General features: G+C 57.8%; 2 protein-coding genes across 6 annotated transcripts; both read right to left on the bottom strand.

The window, feature by feature from the left end:
• Window positions 1–684: 684 nt before the first annotated feature.
• Window positions 685–9402, bottom strand: ANKRD39 (ankyrin repeat domain 39). Of its 2 annotated transcripts, none has more exons than XM_031441168.2 (4): window positions 9048–9402; window positions 4844–4947; window positions 4264–4467; window positions 685–1611 (listed from the first exon to the last, which is right to left on the bottom strand). In XM_031441168.2, exons 1-4 carry the CDS (start codon window positions 9064–9066, stop codon window positions 1468–1470), a joined length of 471 nt encoding a protein of 156 aa, XP_031297028.2. In that variant the 5' UTR covers window positions 9067–9402; the 3' UTR covers window positions 685–1467. The 2 variants fall into 2 exon arrangements, with proteins under 2 accessions (XP_031297028.2, XP_031297030.1); XM_031441170.2 differs by lacking the exon at window positions 9048–9402 and adding an exon at window positions 8187–8341.
• A 406-nt stretch (window positions 9403–9808) lies between these two features.
• On the bottom strand, window positions 9809–20375 carry SEMA4C (semaphorin 4C). Of its 4 annotated transcripts, none has more exons than XM_031441160.2 (15): window positions 19994–20375; window positions 17013–17158; window positions 15413–15561; window positions 15026–15088; window positions 14776–14874; window positions 14583–14679; window positions 14372–14488; window positions 14122–14273; window positions 13866–14041; window positions 13417–13561; window positions 13107–13329; window positions 12884–12996; window positions 11821–11978; window positions 11661–11731; window positions 9809–11529 (listed from the first exon to the last, which is right to left on the bottom strand). In XM_031441160.2, exons 2-15 carry the CDS (start codon window positions 17119–17121, stop codon window positions 10700–10702), a joined length of 2502 nt encoding a protein of 833 aa, XP_031297020.1. In that variant the 5' UTR covers window positions 17122–17158; window positions 19994–20375; the 3' UTR covers window positions 9809–10699. The 4 variants fall into 4 exon arrangements, with proteins under 4 accessions (XP_031297020.1, XP_031297021.1, XP_031297018.1 ...); XM_031441161.2 differs by lacking the exon at window positions 19994–20375 and adding an exon at window positions 19640–19983; XM_031441158.2 differs by lacking the exon at window positions 19994–20375 and adding an exon at window positions 19159–19354 and having other exon boundaries at window positions 17013–17161.
• Between the last annotated feature and the right edge of the window lie 479 nt (window positions 20376–20854).

The raw sequence follows: 20854 nt of genomic DNA, 5'->3' as shown, positions 1-20854 counted from the left end.
CAGGGCTTCAGCTCAGATGCCACCGTCACCACCACCGAGACTCCGCCTTCAACCTTCGGCACGGGGCGCTGTGCACCAACAGGCTGCATCTGACACCCTCAGCAGAAAACTATTGGTATCCAAGTGAAACTGACTGGCATTCACTTATTACTGGTGTTACTTGTCAAAGGATAAAAATCATTTCTTGTTAAAAATCCAAACACAGCGAATCAAGCCCGAGAGCCCTTGGCTAACTGCTCTCACCAGAACTCCAGGGGAGCCACGGGCACCGGTTTACAGGTGTCCCCCCGATGTTCCCCGCATGTGCTGTGCGCATGGACCTCCGTGTTTCCAGACACACGTCACTGGGATTGTGATTCAGCACTTTCCACATCTGTACATGCTGAACTCCAGGGCCTTGCACTCACGTTCCAGAACCTCACCATCCCCGTCCTGGGAGCACTTTGGTTATCTGCATTTTTTTTTTTTACATTACATCTCCTGCTCCAATGCACGTCTCTGTAAATGTCTCTGTAAATAAGCATCTTTGTAAACACGGATGAATGCTTCTTTAAGTAGCTACGGAGAAATCAAATTATTGGCCCTGCTCACTTAAAATTTAATAGATATTGCCAAACTGCCATCCACAGTGGCTGTACCAACTTCCATGAACAGATAACAACAAAGTTAACACAAGGGACAATATGAAAGAAGAAAGAAAAAAATTATGTATTTTTATATATATATAAACAAAGGATCAACATCCAGAATATATAAACAACTCCTACAAATCAAAAAAGAAAAAAGTTTTAAATGGGCCAAGAAGTTCACAGAAGACAGGTGTTCAGCCTCACTAGCAAGTAGCAATGCAAAACAGAACAAAGCAATAGCTATCAGATTGTTAAAATTAATGAAATTATGGAGAAACGCGAGCACTGATGAGGTTTGGGGGAAGTGGGTGCTCTTATACACTGTCTGCAAAGTGCCCGGCACTGTCTCCAGCGCTCTCCACAGCCTCACTCATCTCACCCCTGCACGGTCTCGTGGCAGCCCCTCCTCTCAGATGAGGACACGGGACAGAGAGGGAAAGTGACTTGGACCAAGGTCACTCGGCTAGACAGAGCTTTTCATTTGTCACATATTCCAGTTTCTTCTAATGCTTACATGGTTTTCTGTTTTTATATTCAGGTCTTTAAACTACTTGAAATTTATCCTTGTGTGTGGGATAAGGTAAGGATATAATTTTATTTTTTCCAAACGGACAGATGCCTCCACATGAGCTCATTTAGACTACGAGCATCTGGCCAGGCTGAAGCACTTGCTGCCCCACCAAACCTCCTCCCTCACTCCCTCAGGGGCCAGAACGGGGGCTCCTCCTGGGTCTTCCGGCCTCGGCTCCCCGCCCTGCACACAGATGCTGACCAGGGCGAGGGCTGGGAGAGCTGGTCTGTGTCCCCTCGCCTGCAGCCTGAGACTGCAGGTGGCAGTTCAGCTGGCCAGCAGGTCCCTCAGGTCACTGTTGCAGGGCAGCAGGTCACAGGCTAGTCGTGCCTTCCGATCCCGGACGGCCTTCAGGGCTGGGCTGTGTTGCAACAGGAGGGAGCAAATGTCCGTGTGACCCTTCTCAGCAGCCTGTGGAGAGAGGGGCCCGGATCAAAAGCCACACCCCGCTGGGTCCTGTTCTTTCTTGCTCCATTCCTGGAGCTCTTTTGGTCCTAAAAAAGGTCTCATGGAAATGGAGGCGCTGGCTGGCTAAGCAGATTTCCCCCAATTCCTGCCAAATCCCAATGCCATGCGTGTGGAGTAGGGGGCACCCCAGTGCTGCTCTGGCAGTTGGCTTGTCCTTTGCTCAAGGGGCCAGGCTTCTCTGCCCAGACCTGCGCATTAAACACAAGTACAGAACCTTGGATCTTAAGCATCTTTACATTCAGATTGTCTACAGGTGCTGGGCCCCGTGGGCACAAGACACATCAGAATGGCCCTGCCCTCCAGGAACTTCCCGATGAGCAGAGAAAAAGAGGCCCAGGTTCCCAGCTTTCACTTCTTCCCCTCTGAGATAAAGGATCCCAATCAGGATGTCAATTGCTAACCTACGACCTCCAAAAAAGAACAGGCTTAGTGATTTACGTAGATTATCTTATTTAACTTTCAGAAGAACGACTGGAGGTAGGGACTATCATCACTCCCATTTTACAGATGAAGAAACTGAGGCTTATAAAAGTTGAGTAACTTGCCCAAGGTCACAGGGCTGGTGTGGCAGCCTGGGGGATTCCAAGCCAGGTCTGTCTGACCTTAAAATCCCAACTCTTGATAACTGTGTCACTATATTCCCTACTCCTCCCAACAAACAAATTGGTGGGCTACAGGAGCTTCTGAAAGGTCTCAAAATTAACCTTAGTAGCAAATACTGTCTCAAATTTGAATCTAAATATTCAGCAGATCATCATGATGAGAACAGATGTAGGGCTCTTAATTTTACTGCCTCAATTCAGGCAATGGTATATTGCGAGCAGCTATGAGGTGAATTCCAAATAACTTTTGGCAAAAAAAGTGCCAGTCACAGCTACAGAAACAATAAAAAGATCGTGGTTTCCAGGGGTTTGGGGAGGGGGAAGGAGGAATGAATAGATGGAGCACAAGGGATTTTTAGGGCAATGAAATTATATAGTGGTGGCTACATGTCATTATGTATTTGTCAAAACCCATAGAATGTACAACATCAAGAGTGAACCCTAATGTAAACGATGGACTTTGGTTGATAATAACGTGTCCATGTTGATTCACCGACTGTACCAAACACACCACACCGATGAGGAATGTTGAGGGTAGGGGAGCATATGTGTGTGGGTGGGAAGAGCTATGTGCGAACTGTTTTCTGCTCATTTGTGCTATGAACCTGAAACTGCTCTAAAAAAATAAAGTCTATTTGAAAAAAAAAAAGTGCCAGTGTTTGCAGTAGGAAGGAAGGGCGGAATGGAGGAAGGCAGGCAGGCAGGCTGAAAGGGAGGGGCCACCCACAGCCTTCATACACAGGGGCCCCTGAATTTCCTGAGAAGGCTGCCAGCCATGGGTAACACCAGCAGGGTCCGTCCACGGCAAAGTCCTGCCTGCGAGCCCCCACCAGGTGAGCTATCGCAGTAAGACACTCAAGCAACACAAGCTTAGACCACCAAGAAACAAGCAATCTGCCTCTCCAACCGGCGAGGGTCTTAAAACAAAACAACACCCAGCTGCTCACTCAGCACATATGCACTAAGCACCTGAGCTCAGCACTGGGGCTCCACCAGTAAACAGGACCCCCCTCTCAGCCACCTGCACAGGGAATTTCAAGGCGGGAAGAGTTGGGAAAAGTCAAGTACAAGGTGCTTCTGGGGATCCAGGTGGGTGAGATGTAGAAGCTGAGATCCAGAAGGAAGGACAGGCAAAAGCCACAGGGGAAAGGGGGCAGGAGAGACGTCCAGACGGGAGGAGATGGTTGTCTATAGCCCGGGCGGGACACAGAAGTAGGTTCGAGACACTGAAGATGACTAACAGGGCCTGAGTAAAGGGCGAGGGGACGGGAGCCCAGGACAGGCAGGCAGGCAGGGGCTAACCCGAGAAGGCCTATAAACCGGCTTACAGACTTGGTAAAAGCCAGCCTCTGAGGGATTCTAAGGCATGGCACGGTCAAAACTGCTGCTTAAACCATCACTCTGGGAGAAAATCAGGGAGGGGCGGGAGAGGAACAGATGTACACACATACACCACAAACATGCATAAACTACTTTTCAAAGATGGGACGGCACCGGTGAAAGCGGACATCCAAAGGGAGGGGACCGGGAAGACCAAGCAGGGACGGGGTGGGAGGGAACCTCGCGTCCAGGGTGGACACGGTGTGCTCCTCAAACTGTTCACCGCATGCAGGTGTTTCTAGTCAGAACATGTTTAATTAAATGATTGCTCTGGCCACAGCGTGGAAAGTGGACTAGAGGGAAAAGTAAGAGCAGGTGCAAGTTCCAGAAAACCAACTACATGGAAAAAATTCAGGACACGTCACTGAGGGGAAGAAAAAGAAAATCACACCATACGTTTAGTTCTAATTTACGTGCAAGGGAAACATGCTGGAAAATTACACGTTAACCCTAAAGTGATGACAGGCGAGCACTGAGATTACAAATGATTTCAATTTTCTACCTTGTGCTTTTCTTCCCATTTTGCCCGTGTTTTCTGCAGTGAACACGTTATAACTTTGCTAATGACAGAGAACAAGTGTTTGCAACCTGCGAAACTTTTGAGGGGGCTTACCTTATGCAGGCTGGTCATGCCGTCATCGTCCACCAGCCTGGGGTTGGACCCGTGCGACAGCAGCAGCCGGGCGATGTCAGTGTGCCCACAGTAGCTGGCCCGGTGCAGGGCAGTGGCACCCCCGTGGGTCTGGGCATTGCACTTGGCCCCGCTTTCCAGCAGGAACTGGCACACAGCATAGTGCCCGTTGCGGCTGGCGTAGTGCTGCAGGGGACAGAGATGGGGTCAGGGAGCAGAACCCGGGCGGTCAGGGCACTGGAGGAGGGGCTGGGCTCATCTCAGGTGCCCCCTCCGGAAGCTGGGTGAGCGGGCAAGCATCTTCACTTCCAGCCTGTTTCCTCAACTGGAAAATGGGGATAATAACCATTCCTACCTCACAGCATGGTTATGTTGTTAAATAATTGATGCAAAGCACTTAAACTAATTTAAAAAACGCAGGTTCACGTGATTCTTTCACAGAACCCCTGCTGGGAGAGAAGAAAGGGAAGGAGAAAAGGCAAACCTCAGCCCCTTCAGAGAGTAGGATACCCCGCTCCTGGCTGAGGCTTCTCTCCTCCCCACCGGCCTCCCCCCAGCTCACCAGAGCCGTGTAGCCAGCCGAGTCAGGCTGACTGGGGTCCGCCGCTTTCTGGATTAAGTACTTCACTCGGCCCAGGTCTCCGTTCAGGGCTGCCGACCAGATTCCTGCGGAAAGATGACCCACATGCTGAATGATGCCCAGGGACTGGGGGCTTTCAGTGATCCCTTTCTCCCTTGACCTCTGCTTTCTCATCTATAACGTGGGAATTCGCTGTTCAACAAGTATTAACCGACTGCCTCCTCTGTGCCAAGGATCGTCCTGGGTGCTGGTGGCATCGCTGTGAACAAGACAGACAAGGGGCTTGTCTCACCGGGACAGGAGACAGGGCAGACACAGCAACCCTTTCCACTTCAAACTCGCCAGTGTTGGAGAAAGTAATGTTTAAGATGTTTGAATATACCATCACATTCAAAAGCAAGAAAAGGACACTGCCAGGTGCCAGAGCAAAGTGATAACCATGGGCAAAGTGGTGGGCAGCTGTGATCCCAAGAGTCCTCAAAACACATATCTCAGGGGGGGTGGCTGGAGTGCCTGAGCAGGGTCTGCAGCGAAGGCGGCCAGCCACATGCGTGCTGGGGAACCAGAGTGAGGCTGGGGCAGGGAGTGCCACACCATGGGTGAGCTGGGGCTGGAAAGCCTCCACTCTCCTTCCTCGAATACCAGCAGGAAGCAAGGTTCCGGGCACTTCACACATTTAGCAAATGTTTACCGATACTTACTATGCATCTGGCACCGTTCTGGGCGCTAGGGGTCAACTGAGAATAAAAGATCCACACTGCCCCTCCCCAGCCAAATTTTAGTCTTACAGAACTTACATTCTAATTAAAGGAGACAGACAAGAAAATATATATATATATATATATATACACATATATAAGTCAGGTGATGCTCAGTGTTATGGAGAGAAATAAAGAGAACGGGGATGAGCAGAGCCTCTGAAAATGACATGTGAACAGAAACCAAAAGGAAATGAGAAAAGACATCATTTTGGGGGGGGTAATTAGGTTTATTTTTTAATGGAGGTGCTGGGGATTGAACCAGGACCTTGTGCAGGCTAAACATGCGCTCTACTGCTGAGCTTTACCCTAGCCCCGAAAGGACACCATTTGAATAGGTGTGACAAGACAGCAAAGGCAGAAGAAACCTAAAAAATCAGCTCCCCTGTCCATTGCAACTTGGGACCTATATCTGCCTACATTACCCTGAAAGAACAAACCCCCCGACCTAAGAATCTGTCATAATCTGGATCTGTCACTAAAACTAATCCAGATAAGTGAATCCTATAACGACCAGGCAGAGGCGACTTTTTAAAAATGGTTTATAAAGATGTCTCCACCAGCCAGCAAAGGTATGTGTGAGGATCTCTTACAAAAGAGGGACTCCCCACACCCCCACCTCAGCGAGCTCCAAGATTAAAAGTTGCAAAACAAGAAGCAATCTGTTGTCAGACAAGACAATCAGCAAATACAACAAATGGGAAAACTGCAGCCTTGAAAACTTAGCCATTATAGCAAAATCTAAAAGACTTTAAAATGATTTTTAACTGATATTTACAGAGATGTTCACAGAGATAAAGGAATAGAATCCACAAATCAAAACTACATTAGGGGAAAAACAGCAGGTAGATCTGAAATAAAAGTCAAATTATAAAGACGAACCATCAAAATAAAACAACAACAAACGACTCAACAGTACTGCAGACCCAGCTGAATAGAGAATTAGTGATTTGGAAATCACCCAGAAGCAGAATGGCAAAAAAAAAAATTATTAAAGAACGGTAAAGAAATACGGACAACAGAATGTACAAAGATATGTCTAATATGGGCTTAAAAATATAATAGAGACTAGATAGAATGGGAGAGAAGCAGTGTTTGAAGAGCTAACATTTGAGACTTATCCTGAAATGAAGACAACCATGAGTTCTTAGATGAGAAACCACATTAATTTCCAAGGAGGAGTGAATGGTGGAAGCTGTGGAGCAGGCAACTGAAATAGGCCCTGAACTTCAAAGGAGACTGCTCAGGTGTGTGAAGCAATGTGTGGGCAAGCCGTGGGTTAAGCAAACAGGCTGTAATGACCACCAAGGACAGGAGAGACAGGAATCCAAGTCCAGGAGAGACAGGCCCCAGAAGGAGGACCAGCAGGAGCAAAGACACAGGCCTGAGAATGGAGGGCTTCTGGGGAAGACACCCAGTGCTTGGAATCAAATGGAGTGGCTTGATTCGCAGGAGAAAAACCACATGGATGAAGTAGGGCCAGCTGACCAAGACCTTGGATGGCAGAGCTGGAATATGCTGTGACAGGACTGCTTTTTCCTGAGTCAGACTGGGAGGAAGATCACAGAGCTGTCCAGGAGGACTTGAAGGATGCAGGGACTGAGTAGGGCGTTAGGTCAGAAGCAGAGGAGTCACCCGCGTGGGGTAAGGATTGTGCGGATGGGAGGGACCCCTGAAGGGTCCTTAGGAGGACTGAGCCTGGGGCAGCCCAGGGCAGGGAGCAGGCCCAGGAGCTGTTGAGGACTCAAGCTGGCAGGGCTTGAACAAAGGCTGCCTGCAGAACCCAAGCCTGCCCTTCCCAGCAAAACGTGGCTTTAAGCCCTGTTCATAGGCTTGCAAAGAAGCCAGAATTCCTGGGACTCAGTCAAAGCTGGCCTGGGCCCCAGGAGCCTTCAGATGCTCAGAGGTACCCATTCTGGGGAGGCTCCGCGGCCACCCAGGTGGGTGTGCCGTGAGGCTGGTGCAGGGATTCCCCCTTGGGGTCGGCTTCCCTGAGTCACCTCTTTGAAGTTTATTTCAAAAGATGTCAGCGGTTCCTCGTTTTGGAGGAGGTAAGGAGGAGCCCACCGCAGACTGGCTAGGGGACGAACTCAGGAGTCCTGAATATCCGTTGTCCATTCTCCAAAACCAGTTTTCTCCCAACCCTCCTAATCTTGGCCTGACCAAGGTCCCTGGCCCTGTGGGCGTGGCTCTCCCCAAGGTGTAGGGCAAGGAGCGCAATACCCCAGCTGCAGAGTCTGCTGCCCGGCTCCTCTCAGATCTGGAGCAGGCCTCGGTCTCCCTGGGTCGCACCCGGTGAGGAGCGGGGCCCAACCGCACCACTGAGGAGTTATCGAAACCAACGCTTGTTTCCCGACCAGTAGGCGAGCGGGTGTTTCTTATACTCGTGCCAGGAGCCTGGCGAGCTCTCACTACGCGGGAGCGGTGAGTCCATCGCCCGCCCGCGCTCCCACCAGGCCCCCCGGCCGTCTCCACCTCGGGGCCCCGGTACGTGGCCACGTCCTTTGCCCCGCGGGCCTGAGGACGCCGGAAGTCCCCAGGCCGGCAGCGCCGCGCGCCCATCTCACCCCTCTCGAAGTCCATCTCGTCCAGCGTCTGCTGCACGCCAGCCACCGCGCTGGGGCGGGCGCAGCAGGGGCCATCGGCGCAGGACTGCGGCACCGCCATGCCGGTCTCGGCGCCCGCCCACAGGCCGGCGGGCGCGGGCACGGGCACCGGTGCGGACTCGGCCTCGGAGGGCGGGGCGGACGCAGCGCTGCCCACCCGTCCGGTCTGACCACTCGGCGTCCGTTTGACCCGCCGAGCCGGCCAATCAATCGTCGGGGCCTGAGCCCAAGAGCCAATCGCGGCGGTGGGGCGGGACCTGGGGCGCTGGGCCGCGCTCGACCGAAGTGGCCACGCGAGGGCGTCCCAGGCTAAGGGAAGGCCGAGGCGCGGCCAGCTGGGACCCGGACCCGACTTCTGGGGAGGGTGGCCAGGCCGGCCAAGAGCAGTAATGCGGCGCCCTCCAGGTTCTCCTCGTCCCACCGAGCTCCGCAGGGCAGGGGGTTGCCAGGGGCGCCCCAAGGTCCTTCCCCGACTGTTATCCGCACCACCCCGGCCTCAGGAAGACGGCAGCGGTGACCACTTGAAAGGCCGCGCGACATCCTCCCTCCTCGCGCCCCTCCAGCCTATTTCTTGAAACCCCGTGGGAGGCAGGTGGTCACAACTTATTTTGCTGCTGGGCGTACCTGCACGTAGGCCCAGAGGGCAGGGATAGAGCCTGGAACACCCCCTAGCCACTCCTCCACCTCCCCCCACCCCGCCCAGCTCCACCTCCCCTCCCGCCTCCCCTCCTCCCCGCCAACCCCATGATGAGCACCTGGTTTACTGAATCAGCCTTCTTCCATTAAAACATTCTACCGGCTGTGGGGCTGATGGATACTGACCGTGCAGGAAGAGTAGCATGCTCAAGTCAGCAGATGCCAGCCCTCTTCTAAAGCAGGACGCGGGCAGCAGCCTGTTCCAGCCACAGCAGGACCCCCAGAACCGTCAAGGGTACGGAGGACATCACTTCGACTGCCTCTATGGGTGGGCATGAATTATAGAACCCAGGCTGGATCCTGTTTTTCTTACAAATATCTGGGCCCTGTGCAGCTTCTTCCATAGGACAGGGGCTTGGTGTGCACTGGGTGGCAGTGAAGTTCCACATCCCATGCAGCTGAAACATTCAAGTAGCATTCCTGGAGGGTAGAAGGCTGAAAGTAATCTTGCAACCAGGGAGCTGATTGGGAGCCTCATCCTCACACAACTAGATCCACACATCTTAAGCTGCTTCTAGGAAGTTCCCCTCCTCCCCCTCCCCACTCCCACTTCCCCTTCCCAGGGTTCTGGGAAGCCAGGCCCCTCCCTCCTCCTCTCCTGCTTCTACTCCCAATGCCCTGACTTCTCCCTTTGGCCAGAAGCCAAGGCTGGCTCCCAAGAGGCTGTGGCCCTGGTCTGGTTCCCAGCCCAAGCCACCACTGTGGGAAAACACTGGAGTTTGGGCCATCACCCCTCCAGAGAGGGGCACTGGCAGGTGGGGACCACTGAAGGGGCAGCTGCCCCCGAACTGGGAGTGGGGGCAGTCCAGCCTCACTCAACCCACAGGGAGCCTCCCTCTTGGCACCCAGGTTTTAGCCCAAATGTCTTATCTCCATGACAGAAACAGTTTCATTTTCTCCATTTTATTTGTCAATATAAAAATACTCAAATATTTACAACAAATAAATACGCGGGGACACAATAAATTACACAGTTTGGAGCCCTCCTCCTAGGGCTGGGAGAGGATATGCAACATCCACAGCACCCCCACCGCTCTCCTTTCCCTCCACCTCCCCCCACACAACCTTTCCCAGCCCTGCCAGGGAGGACAAGTATAAAATACCACTGAACCCCAGGGCCAAGTGGGAGGCCCCTCCCACCCTTCCTCCAAACACACAGGAGGCTCCATCTCCCTCCCCCCAACCCTGAAAACATTCACAGCCCTGAGAGCGGGACTAGGCCCGCCCCAGAGCCCTGTACTCCCCCAAAGGGGCACAGCACCCTGCCCAGCCCACCCCCATATGTACATGGCCACCCCACACTGCGAACAGGTGGGGGTAGGAGAGGCAAAGTGATACAACCCCTTCCCCTTCATAGCTCCAATGACCCACCAGGAGGACCCCAGGCCAAGGGAAGACTCGACAGAAACAGGAAGACTTTGTCACACACAGGCACACACGCACACAGGCGCAGGCGCACACGCGCGCACACACACACACACACACACACACGTATGTACACAAACACACCCACATCTCCAGCTTCTGCCTGGAAACATTTTGGCTGCTGGGGTCCCACGTGTCCGTGATCCACAGCCCCTCACAGCAGAGGAAGGGGCCTTCTGGGAGGCTGGTGCCCTGGTGACCACATCGAGTGGCAGTGCCCGTGCTGATAGAGCAGGTCCTCATGGCCGGGCGAGGCCGGGCAGGGTCCGTCCCGGGCAGAGTCGGTGCCCGCGCCATGTCCCTGAGGTAGCTGGTGCCTGTGCAAAAGTGGGAGCCGCTGCCCCCGCCGCCGCTCATACCGAGGACTCCTCCGGGTTGGAGTCCGGCAGCGGCTGGCGCTGCTGCAGTTTGCGCCTCAGTTCGTCCGCGAGCTCGGGCAGGGGGTGGCCGAGCCCGCCCCGGTCCTCCCCTCCAAGCTGTAAGCGCACGTAACCGTTGGCGTTGGAGTTCCGCCCACCCCCCAGGTGCAGCCTCGTTGGAGAAGGCAGGGGCTGGCCAGGGATGCCAGGGGGCGGAGAAGGGGGGCCCCCGCCGGGCTGGCACCGGGCGTGTCCAGGCACGATCTTGAGGGAACCGTCCGAGTAGTAGTAGCCAACAGGATCCCAGAGCTTCTCATCTGTCTCGGGGCCGGGCCGGAAGGGGGGACTGCTGGGCTCCTTGGGCAGCTCCAGAGGGTACACCAGGGTCCTCTCCGCTGCTTTGGCACCTTTCTCCAGCTCCTCCCGCAGCCGCCGGCGCAACGACAGGACCAGCAGCAGCAGCACCAGGCACACGGCCCCCAGGGCCACCACGGCTAGCCACACCAGCCCCAGGTTCTCCAGGGGGGCCCGGGCCTCCAGGGTTACTGATGGGCCAGCCACCACTGCCACCAGGTAGCCTTCGGCAGCCAGCCGCGCCCCCTGCTCCTCCGAGAAGCAGTGGTAGGCCCCGGCGTGGCGGGGCTGGGCGGCCATCACCACCAGGGCCTGCAGCCGGGCATCGTAGAGGAAGGAACCTGGCTGTTCTGCGGGTAGGTCCCGGCCCCCAAAAGTCCAGCGGGCGTGCGCCAGGTTGGAGGAGAGGCGGCAGGGCAGCACCAGATCTGTTCCCGCCACCACTGTGATGTTTTTGGGTGTGAGCCTGACTGCAGCGGCAAAGAAAGGAGAGCAGAGGATTAGTGCAGAAAGCCCAGGGCCAAGGGGAGATGCAGACGCTCGGGTCTGGCCCAAGGTCTCCTCACCATCCCCCGACCAGGGGAACTCAAAGTTAGCTCACCTTTCTTATTGCCCCGGAAATTACAGATGTTCGAGGTGTCTGAGACTGTCACGTGCTGGATCAGCAGGGACCTGGTGGGGGAAGCAGAGTCCATCAATGTCAGAGCTCCAAGCACCCTCCCCTCCCCACCTGGTCCCGACCCGTGCAGAGCCCTGCTCACCCGGAGTGGCCGACCACGGCCACGCAGCGGCTGGTGTTGACACTCCAGGCACAGTAGGGGTCCCGGGCGAGCACACAGTCGGCACAGGAGCGGTACTTCATGCAGTCGGCCAGGGGCAGCTGCACCAGCTGGGAGCGGGAGCCCGCGAAGAGCAGCTTCTGCCAGAGAAGCACAGGAGGGAGGGTGAGCCAGGCCCGGATACCACCAGGTCTGCTGGCCGGGGGCGCAAGGGCAAAAGGTGCCTGGAGGAGGAAGAGGGCCATGCTCAAGTCCTGAGGACCCAGAACACACGGCGGGCTTACTGAAGCCAGATGCAATCATAAGCATCTTAGAGACGTGACCTTATTAGAAAGGAAAGGCAGACCTGCGAGGCCAAGAAGTATAATCACACTCACACACACACACACAAAACTCCAGGACAGTATAAATAGCGCAGGAAGAACAGTTTCCGCAGGCCCGTCAGCCTCACAATAGCACCAGCAGAGCAAAGGCGTTTTCCTCTGTTGGAATGGCAACTGCCAACCTGTGTGTTTCTTCACCCATGGACTTTCTTTCTGCCATTACCCCACATTCTGGGGAACAATCTGAACTGCCAGAGTTGGTAAAAGGCGAGCACGTGAAAGAGCAAAGACAGGCCAGAAGAGGGTACCATGGGAGGGAAGATGCAGGCGGCACTTCAGGGAGCCCCAAAGGCCATCGGAGGCGGGGGCTGGAGGGCTACCAGGGCTGGCAGGCAAGGTGACATCAGGAAGGCATTGTGAACAAACGCAGCTGGAGGTCCGGCCAACAGTGGCACCCGCGGTGGCACCGTCAGAGAAGAGGCCGGGTGTAGCCAGGCATAGCACAGCCTCCAGGGGACCGGTTCTGGGAACACAGCCCCACAGGGGCCAGACTATATATAACATACATGACGCCCATGGCGTGCAGATTCCGTTAGCGCGCTCATTCCCTGGTCTCGCCTCAAGCTACCCGAGGTAGCTGGAGCGTCTCCCGACCCCTGCACTAGCCAAGCACACAACCAGGGAAGGTGTGGGGACAGTGGTGAGTAGGGCCTGATTACTACCTTGTTCCGGGACAGGACCAGGCTTTCCACGGGCTCCTGGTCAAACACCTGCAGCTCCTCGATCAGGTGGACCCAGGGTCCCAGGCTTACCGCCTTGAGCAGCCAGCCATCTCCTGTGGGATTGTGGGGGACAGGTGTAAAGGAGATGTTTCTGGATCTCCTTGCCCCAGGCCCCCAGGACCCCACCCAGCCTCCAGGAGCCATGCCATGGGCGTGCGCCTACCTGTGCCAATGAACAGCACTGTGTAGGTGGCTCCATCAAGCCCCGTGACCCGGTCGGCCACTAGGTGGGTGAAGTTGGTGTCCTTCTTCACAAGCAGGGGCCGGCCCCACCGGGGTTCTACCTGCTCCTCCATCAGCGGGTGCTTCTTGATGAAGTTGAGGGTGTTGTCAGGCAGCTCCAGAGAACTGGTGTAGCCGTGGCGTCGGTGCCAGTTGTTAATGCACTAGGGGGTTGGGGGGAGAGCTGTCAGCCTGGTGGGAATGGCGCTGGAGCGCAGGGTCTGAGTGCATCCCTGCCCCGGACAACTTACCGAGCCAGGCCGCGGGCTGGGCACTGGGTCGGTGTAGCGGCCCCACTTCTGGGCTTGCTCGTGGTACTCCTTGTAGGGCCCCTCGAACACCCTCTGGATCTCTTCCAACTGGTACTCGCAGATTGCTGACAGGTCCACATCGCCCCTGTCAAGGCATGGGAAGCAGCCCCAAAATCAGGCCTGGTGCCCACTTTTCCACAGCTCAGCGCATGTAGCCGGAAAGCAAGGCCCAAGCAGAAAAAGGTCATGGGCAAGCATGATGCGGTGGCAGTTCAAAGTCCCACCCAGGGCAGGGCACAGCCCACCTCCCACGTGGGGCTTTGGAAAGGGGCAGGTGGCCAACATCCTCCTTGACTACCTGGACTTCCCCCAGAGGCCTGCACCTGTCAATCATCCCACACAGCAAACCTGCTCCCCCAACCCCTGCCAAGGACTCCGGGCCAACTCACCATCTTGCCCGAAAAACCCCAAAGAAGGTGGTGTTGTGCCAAGAGGTGTCCTGCAGGGTGTGCAGTGCCTGCAGCTGGTTGAAGTAGAGCTGCCAGTTGGGGGCAGAGCACACCAGCCTCGCCTTCAGGAACGTGGTCCACTTCCTCTGCAGCGTCCGCGCGCCCCCCATGTCACCCTGGCCAATAGCAAGGGGACGCCACCAGTCAGCCTGGCCAGGCCAACAGGCTCCGGGGCTCCCCACCGCGGGGTCCGTACCTTGCAGACACGGGCCACGCGAGCCACCACCTGCTCCATGTAGCAGTCGTACTCCACGGCTCGCTCGCTGAAGAAGAAGTAGACCTTGTCATCGTCCCCTGTGAAGCTGCCCACGCTCTCCGGGATGTAGGCAGAGCCTACGAAATGAGGTTCTATGGGAAGGGGAGGAGGGTCAGCCAGGGCCCTGGGGCCCTCGAAGTGCCTCCCACCCACGGCTTCCCAGTCGGCATGCCAGCTCCTCCAGGCTCACCGTTGAGCCAGAAGGCCAGGTACTCCGTCTTCATGGCATGGTGGGGCCCCATGTTCCGCAGGATGACAGGCTCAGTGCCCAGGAAGTTGTTGAGCGTGGCTGAGTACAGCTCGCCGTCTACGGGGAACAGAGATCAGCCAGGCCAGAAGTGAGGTGAAGTTGCACTCAGGGCACACAGCCTCCCCCAACCTGCAGCGGGACAGCCACTCACCCACAAGGAGGCCGGTGTGGCCTTTAGCTGGGTCATAGGGACACTTCCCCTTGCCATCCTCAAACTCTCCTCGCTCCAAAGTAAAGGTGAGCATGTCCTAGGGGCGGGGAGGAGATGATGAGAAGGAGATGGGGAAGGGCCTGGAGGGGCTGGGGGAGAGCGAGCGGGCTGGGGGAGAGCGAGCACCACTCACGATGTAGGTGCACTTGGGCTGGAAGGCGTAGGTACCGCAGACGTACAGGTGGGACGTGTTATACGGCTGCAGGAAGCGGATGAAGTTGAAACACTCCGTCTGGGGAGACAAAGGCATCAGTTCAAGTATGAGGACCTGGGACATGGGCACACAAAGACCCAGACCAGCACTGGGACAAAGGGGACTCTGGGGAGACATTGTGCACCATGCTGCCCACCCCGCACCCCCCAGCAGTGTCCTGAGCACCCACCTGGTTACTCTTCCCTTTCTGGATGCACTCGGCCTTCTTCTCAGCTGGCGCCTCCCAGGAGATCTGCAGACAGGGAGGGGGCATGTCAGCAACATCACAGGCATAGACTGAGCATATGCCCCAAGCATGGCCCGTGGCAGCCACATGGGGACACTGAGTGAGAACACATGGTCCCCACTCTCTGGGAGCTTATTCCAGCAGAGCACAGAAGCCCCCAACTGCCCCAATGCAGCAGAACCAGTAAGCACTGCTGAGGGGGGTGGGCCTTGCAGACGGGGAAGAATGGGGTGGGGGGCAGCAGAGCTGAAGGGACAGCCTGACCAAGTAAAGCCCCTCCAGGTTCTACCTCTCTCACCCCTGGGTGCCTCCCGCTCCCCCACCTCTCACCACTCCTTGCAGCTCCAGAGCCTCCACGCTGAAGGCAAACAGGGCCTCCCGGGCCCCCACATACAGGAGCCCGGTCTGCTCGGTCAGGGTCAGTGTCAGGAAGTCCTGGATGCCTGTCTGGGAGAAGCGCCGCACCACCGTGGCCAGCTCTGCAGAGACAAGGCCGGAGTGAGCAGGGCTGTGGATGAGCAGACTTTCCTGGGCTCTGGGCATCACCCCCGGAACTAGCCTTCCTCTATGCGATGGTCACCCCTGTTCCCTACGTTAGAGCCAGCACCCCACAAGCAGATGCCAGCCAAGCCCCCTGACTGGCAATACAGGGCATTTTCTGAATAGGCTTTTGGTTCTGACCGCTCCACCCAGGCCGCCTTGGCCTTTCCCAGCTGGGGAGGAGGCAAATCTGGGCTGGTGAGGAGGAAGGAAGGATATCTCAGCCACAGCTTCCGGCCAGAGGAAGCCATCAGACCGAAGGCTCTCACTCTCGGGGTCAGCAGCGCCTCTGGCTGCAGAGCTGGACACTTCCCCCTCCCAGCTTCCTCACTGCTGCTTCCTTTTCTGCTCTGCTGCCCACCGCCCTCATCAGGATCCAGCCAGGCAGTACATACAGAAGTCATGAATCCCCTGTCTGAGGAAAGCCTTCCCTCCAGCAGGATCCAAATCCGGGCTGCCAGAGATACAAGCACAGCTGGCCATGGGACAAGGAGGGATGGCAGGAGGCGGAATCGGGCTGGGAAGTCAGGCCAGGGAGGTCAGGGGAAACCAGAGGCTGGGGACCAGAGATGGCGCTGAAGCCTCGGGGCCAGGAAGCCCTGTTGCCATCCATCATGCGAGGCACTGCGACATTCATAGTCACAGGATTCCTACATCAGCCCCCCAAATAGCTGCCGACCTGTTCTCAGGGTCCCCCTAAACCAGCCTTAGTCTTTGGAGCCAACAGTGGCCCCGAAAGGGGCCAGCAAGGGAGGGCTTCATTAGCATGGAGAGGAGCCTGTGGGAGGTGAGCTCATCCAGGTCCCCAGAGCTCACGGATGATACAAACACCTGACATCACCTCCTCACACAGGTGTGTGTGCACAGAAGGGCTCTCAGGTCCACTGTCCCCCCCACATGAGCATGTGTGCACACACACACCCCTCCAGGGCCACCAGATGGCACGAGTGTCAGGGTAGCGGAAGGAGTCTATCAGGGTTAATAGGGGGTCCGGGAGGCAGAGAGCTAGAAAGACTTTGGGGGTGGGGTGACACCCTTTGCTTTACATCCATCCTGGCTCAGGTTTGGCTCTCAGAGCTAGTGATGACTCCAGAAGCGAGGCATGGGGAGAGTGACACAGAAGAGTCACTCTCCCATGGGTAACAGGGGCAGCCAGGTCCTACACATCAGGAGGAATATCCCAGGTCCTGGCCTGGACTACCAATTCTGGGTCCCTGGAGCCATTCAGTCACATTTCTTAGAAATCTGTGTCACACACATTGGTGGGCCTTCAGCCGGACTGCAGAGTAGAGCTGGCACATTCTAGGGGGCAATTCTGTAGCACCTCTCTTCCCACAGCAATTCCCTCCCACTCCCCACCCTGGTCTTTCTCCTGACTTCAGGCACTCACCCCCAGAAGATACCGTCTTCCGGGGCACCAGGTTCCACCACACCTCAGCCCCAATGCTCAGGCCCCACAGCCCCACTGCCAGCAGCCAGACAGCCCAGTGCGGGGCCATGGCACACGCCCCGACTCTAAGCTCCAGGCCAGCTGCCCTGCTGGGGGAAAAGAAAGGGTCAGAATCACAGCCAGAGAAAACAGACCGGAAGGGGGCCCACACATGCTATGCCAGGAGGCACTGACAGGACATAAGAAGATCTGATCAGGCCTCCCCAGGACTCCCCCCTTGCCCCAGTCCTTGGACCAGAGACCAAGTCCCCTCTCACACCTGGCCTCAGTCCCCACTGCCTCCAGAGGACCATGGGGTCTCCCCGAGGGGAGAGGGAGAGCTGAGTCAGCTGAACAGTGGACACTGGAGAACCCCTCTCCTACCTGGGACCCTCCCCCACTCCTTCTCCTCAACAGAAAGTTGTTTAAGAAAATAAAAAGGGAACCCCCTCCCCCACTCAGGCCTGACAGATTCGAAGGATTTCTTAAAATAACCTCTGGAAGCAGGACCTGGCCCTACTGGGGCTCCAGCCAACCCGAAGATCTAACTGAGACACAAACCCCTCATCAGGGTGATGAGCATGTGGTGGGGCAGGCAGTTGGAAAAGCCCCCCAGGGAGGACTCGTGCGTCAGGCAAGCGGGGGTCCTGGCCCCAGCCTCTCCCCTCCCCCAGCGCAGACAATAGCCGGGCAGAGCCCAAAACCCCGTTCCACATCACAGGGCTGAAGCGGGGCCGGGAGCTGGAGGGGCGCCGCTTCCCGAGGCCCCTTTGTTGCCCAAGAAGGGAGGCAGGAAGTGGGTGGGATGGGCGTGGAAATGACCGGGGCCTCATCCTGTTCCCCGCACAGCCTCCTAGGAGACACTAGCCCTTAGGCTGAGGGGCGGCGGGACAACAGAGCCAGCTCTGGTCTCAACAGGGATATCCCCGCGGCGCTTTCAGGCGGGGGCGGGGGAAGTGAGAACCTGGTGGGGACCGCCAGGGGCGTTCCTCCTGGCCCGCGGGGGGTGCCCCGAGCAGGGTCGGCGCTTGCTTACGCTCCCCCAGGGCCTGACGAACCTTCCCAACTCAAGGACTGCGCCCCCGGGACCCCAGCCAGGGCAGGCCATCTGGATTAATTTCCAGGGCTCCAGCCTTCCGATGCCGGGCACAGAGACGCAGAAGCTGGGGATCTGGGCACCCCAAAACAAAGAGCCACCGCCAAGACCCGGTCCCTGGTCCCCCCCCCACCCCGCCCCGGGTTCTCCCCTCCCCCAGCTCCGGGGATTTGAATGCAAACAAAGCGGCGGCGATGGGAGCGTGGCGGAGCCCGGCCTGCGGACGCCCCCTGTCGGCCCAGTACCTCAGCGCGGGAAAGGCGGGGGGGCGGGGATGCGTTCACCCCCCATCCATCGCCCAACACACCCCCAGCCCTCCCTCGGCCCCTTACCCCATGCCCGGGCCGGACCCCGCGGCGCGCTCCGAGGCTCTGCTAGCACAACGGTGCCCCTACTCCCAGCTCCCCCAGGGTTGGGGAGATGGGCAGCCCCAGGGTAGGGGTGGAGGGGTGCTGGGCCCTGGCAGCGCGCCCCCCACCCGGAGCGGCGGGCCGCGGACGGCGCCCCCGCGACTGCAGGGCGAGCACTCCAGCCGGGTCTGGGCGGCGCGGCTCAGGAGCCTGGCTTTCCAGGACAGCACTCCTCCCCAGCGAAGCGGGCGGGCGGCCGGGGGGCCGCGTTAGGGAAATCCGATCCCACAACATCGGCCTCCGTCCAAGCCCGCCCCAAACTTTCCGTCGGGGGTGGGGGAGCCAGAGGCAGTTCGGGAACCTGGAGAAGATCCCAGCCGAGGACAGGACAGCACGAGGGACCCCCGCTCCCTCTGACCAGTCCGCGCCTCCGGACCCTGAGGCTGCAGGCATCGCTCGCCCCGCTCCCGAGTCCCCGCGAGGCAGCCTGCGGGGGGCTCAGGAAGGCGCTCAGGCGGACAGCTGTCCCCGCCACCGCCCCTCCCTGCGCCCCCAGACCCTGTCCCTGGCGCGTGCCGCGGTCCCCGCCCGAGTCGAGAGACAAAGCGGCGGCCCCAGAGCCCCCCCGGCTTCGGCCCCGCGCAACCCCGGCCTCACTCACCTTCTTCGCGGCTTGAATCCCTGGGCGCCGCCCTCGCGTTCGGCTCCGACCACGATCCGCCCCTGCCCGCGCGCCGCCGCCGCCCGCGCGCGCCGCCCGCCCTGCTCCGCTGCCCCTCTGCCACCGCCCCTCGGCTCGGCCCGGCTCGGCTCAGCGCCTCTGGGCTCGGGCTCCCCGCGCCACCACGGCGGGCGCCGGCTCTTTCTCCGCTGCGGCCGCCGCTCTCCGCCCCCTCCCCCCTGACGTCAGGCCGGGGTGGGGGGGTCGACGGAGGCCGGGGGCGGGACGAGAAGGCCAGCCCAGGAGGGGGCTGCGACCCGCCGCGACCTGCACGCCTCCCAGCTCCCAGCCTTGGGGCTCGGACCCCCGCCCCTCCTCGTGTCCTGCCGCCCCGCGCCTCCGAGTCGCGATCTGCGCCACGGCGCCGGGAGGTGGGGCGGAGGAGGGACTCCGCGCCCTGGCACGGGGGAGTCAGACTCACCCGGTCTTTCCGAAGTGTCCCCCAAGGCCAACCGCACGGGCCCAGCGGCTGAGTTCGGGAATGAGGCTTAGGGGCTCCCAACGCTGAGGTTACAAGAACGAAGGTGGACCAGCCACCTTCGGGCCGACCAGAGTGCTCTGTCTTTTGGCCCCCAATTCTGCTTCGTTTCTTGGCCCCAGCTCCCACTGACTCCTCCGATCAGACTGGAACGGGCCTCACGAGCCAGGAAGACCCTCTAGTCTCCCGAGACCGGCTGCCCCTTGTTTCTCACGCTCCAGGCAGAGCAACCCGCTGAATGCCCCTTGCCCGGCTCCCGGGGAAGATAATCCTCCACTTCGGTTGCACAGAACCTACCCTCAGGAAATGACTCCTTCTGGTGCCTCTGGAAGGCTGAATAACAAGTGACATGAGCCCTGACGTTCAGATGAAAGGGGCTGAGGGGAGCCACTCTGGAGGAGAGCTACCACCTTCAGAACCGCCAGCCTCCGCCCACAGCCGCTCCTAGAAGTAACTTGTAGCTCCAGCCTCCTGGGCGTTGCTGGGGTGTTCTTGCCAGCTGGTCCTCCAAGCTGGGCAGGTGGACAGAGGAACCGCAGGGAGGCCATCCCACCGGCACCCGGAGACAGATGCCGCCTCCTGGCTGGGGTCAAAGGGCAGAGGTGAAGAGACTGGAGGCCCAGAGGCTTCCGTGGTAACTTTAAGCTCGGTGCAGTCCTGGAGGGGTGGGACACTTTAGGGCCCTGTCAGCAGATCTGGCTTATAAATCGGTCCTGACAGGAGCTTTTGTTCTGGGTTAAAACTTGGCATCTGAAAAGTGGAGACCAGAAGAGTAGTGGAGATAATTGGGAAAAACTGCCCAGTTTGGATTCAGTAACAATTGGGTCTTTGCTGGTATACATAAAGGCCCCTTCTCCCGAGCTGGCCAAAGCTACATTTCCCAGCTCCTTTCCACTAGGAAAAAAAGCTGTGGCCTTGGAGATGCTGGAGGTAGGGGACAAGCCAGTTACTTAGTGTGGGGTGGTCACGGCAGGCTCTGTTTCATTTTATTGGGAGGGAGAAGGTATGTGACCCCCCCCCCCGGGTCCCTGTTAGACTCTAAGTGGAGTCTAAACTGATAGACAGGTACCCTTCACATTTGTTCTGTGCAACCTGCCTAAAGTCACATAGATAATTAGCAAGATCAGAGTGTTAAATCAAGTCTTGGGACTCCTGGTT

Source organism: Camelus dromedarius, chromosome 33, assembly GCF_036321535.1.
Source record: "Camelus dromedarius isolate mCamDro1 chromosome 33, mCamDro1.pat, whole genome shotgun sequence".
NCBI lineage: Eukaryota > Metazoa > Chordata > Mammalia > Artiodactyla > Camelidae > Camelus > Camelus dromedarius.
This window is presented reverse-complemented; position numbering and strand designations above follow the sequence as displayed.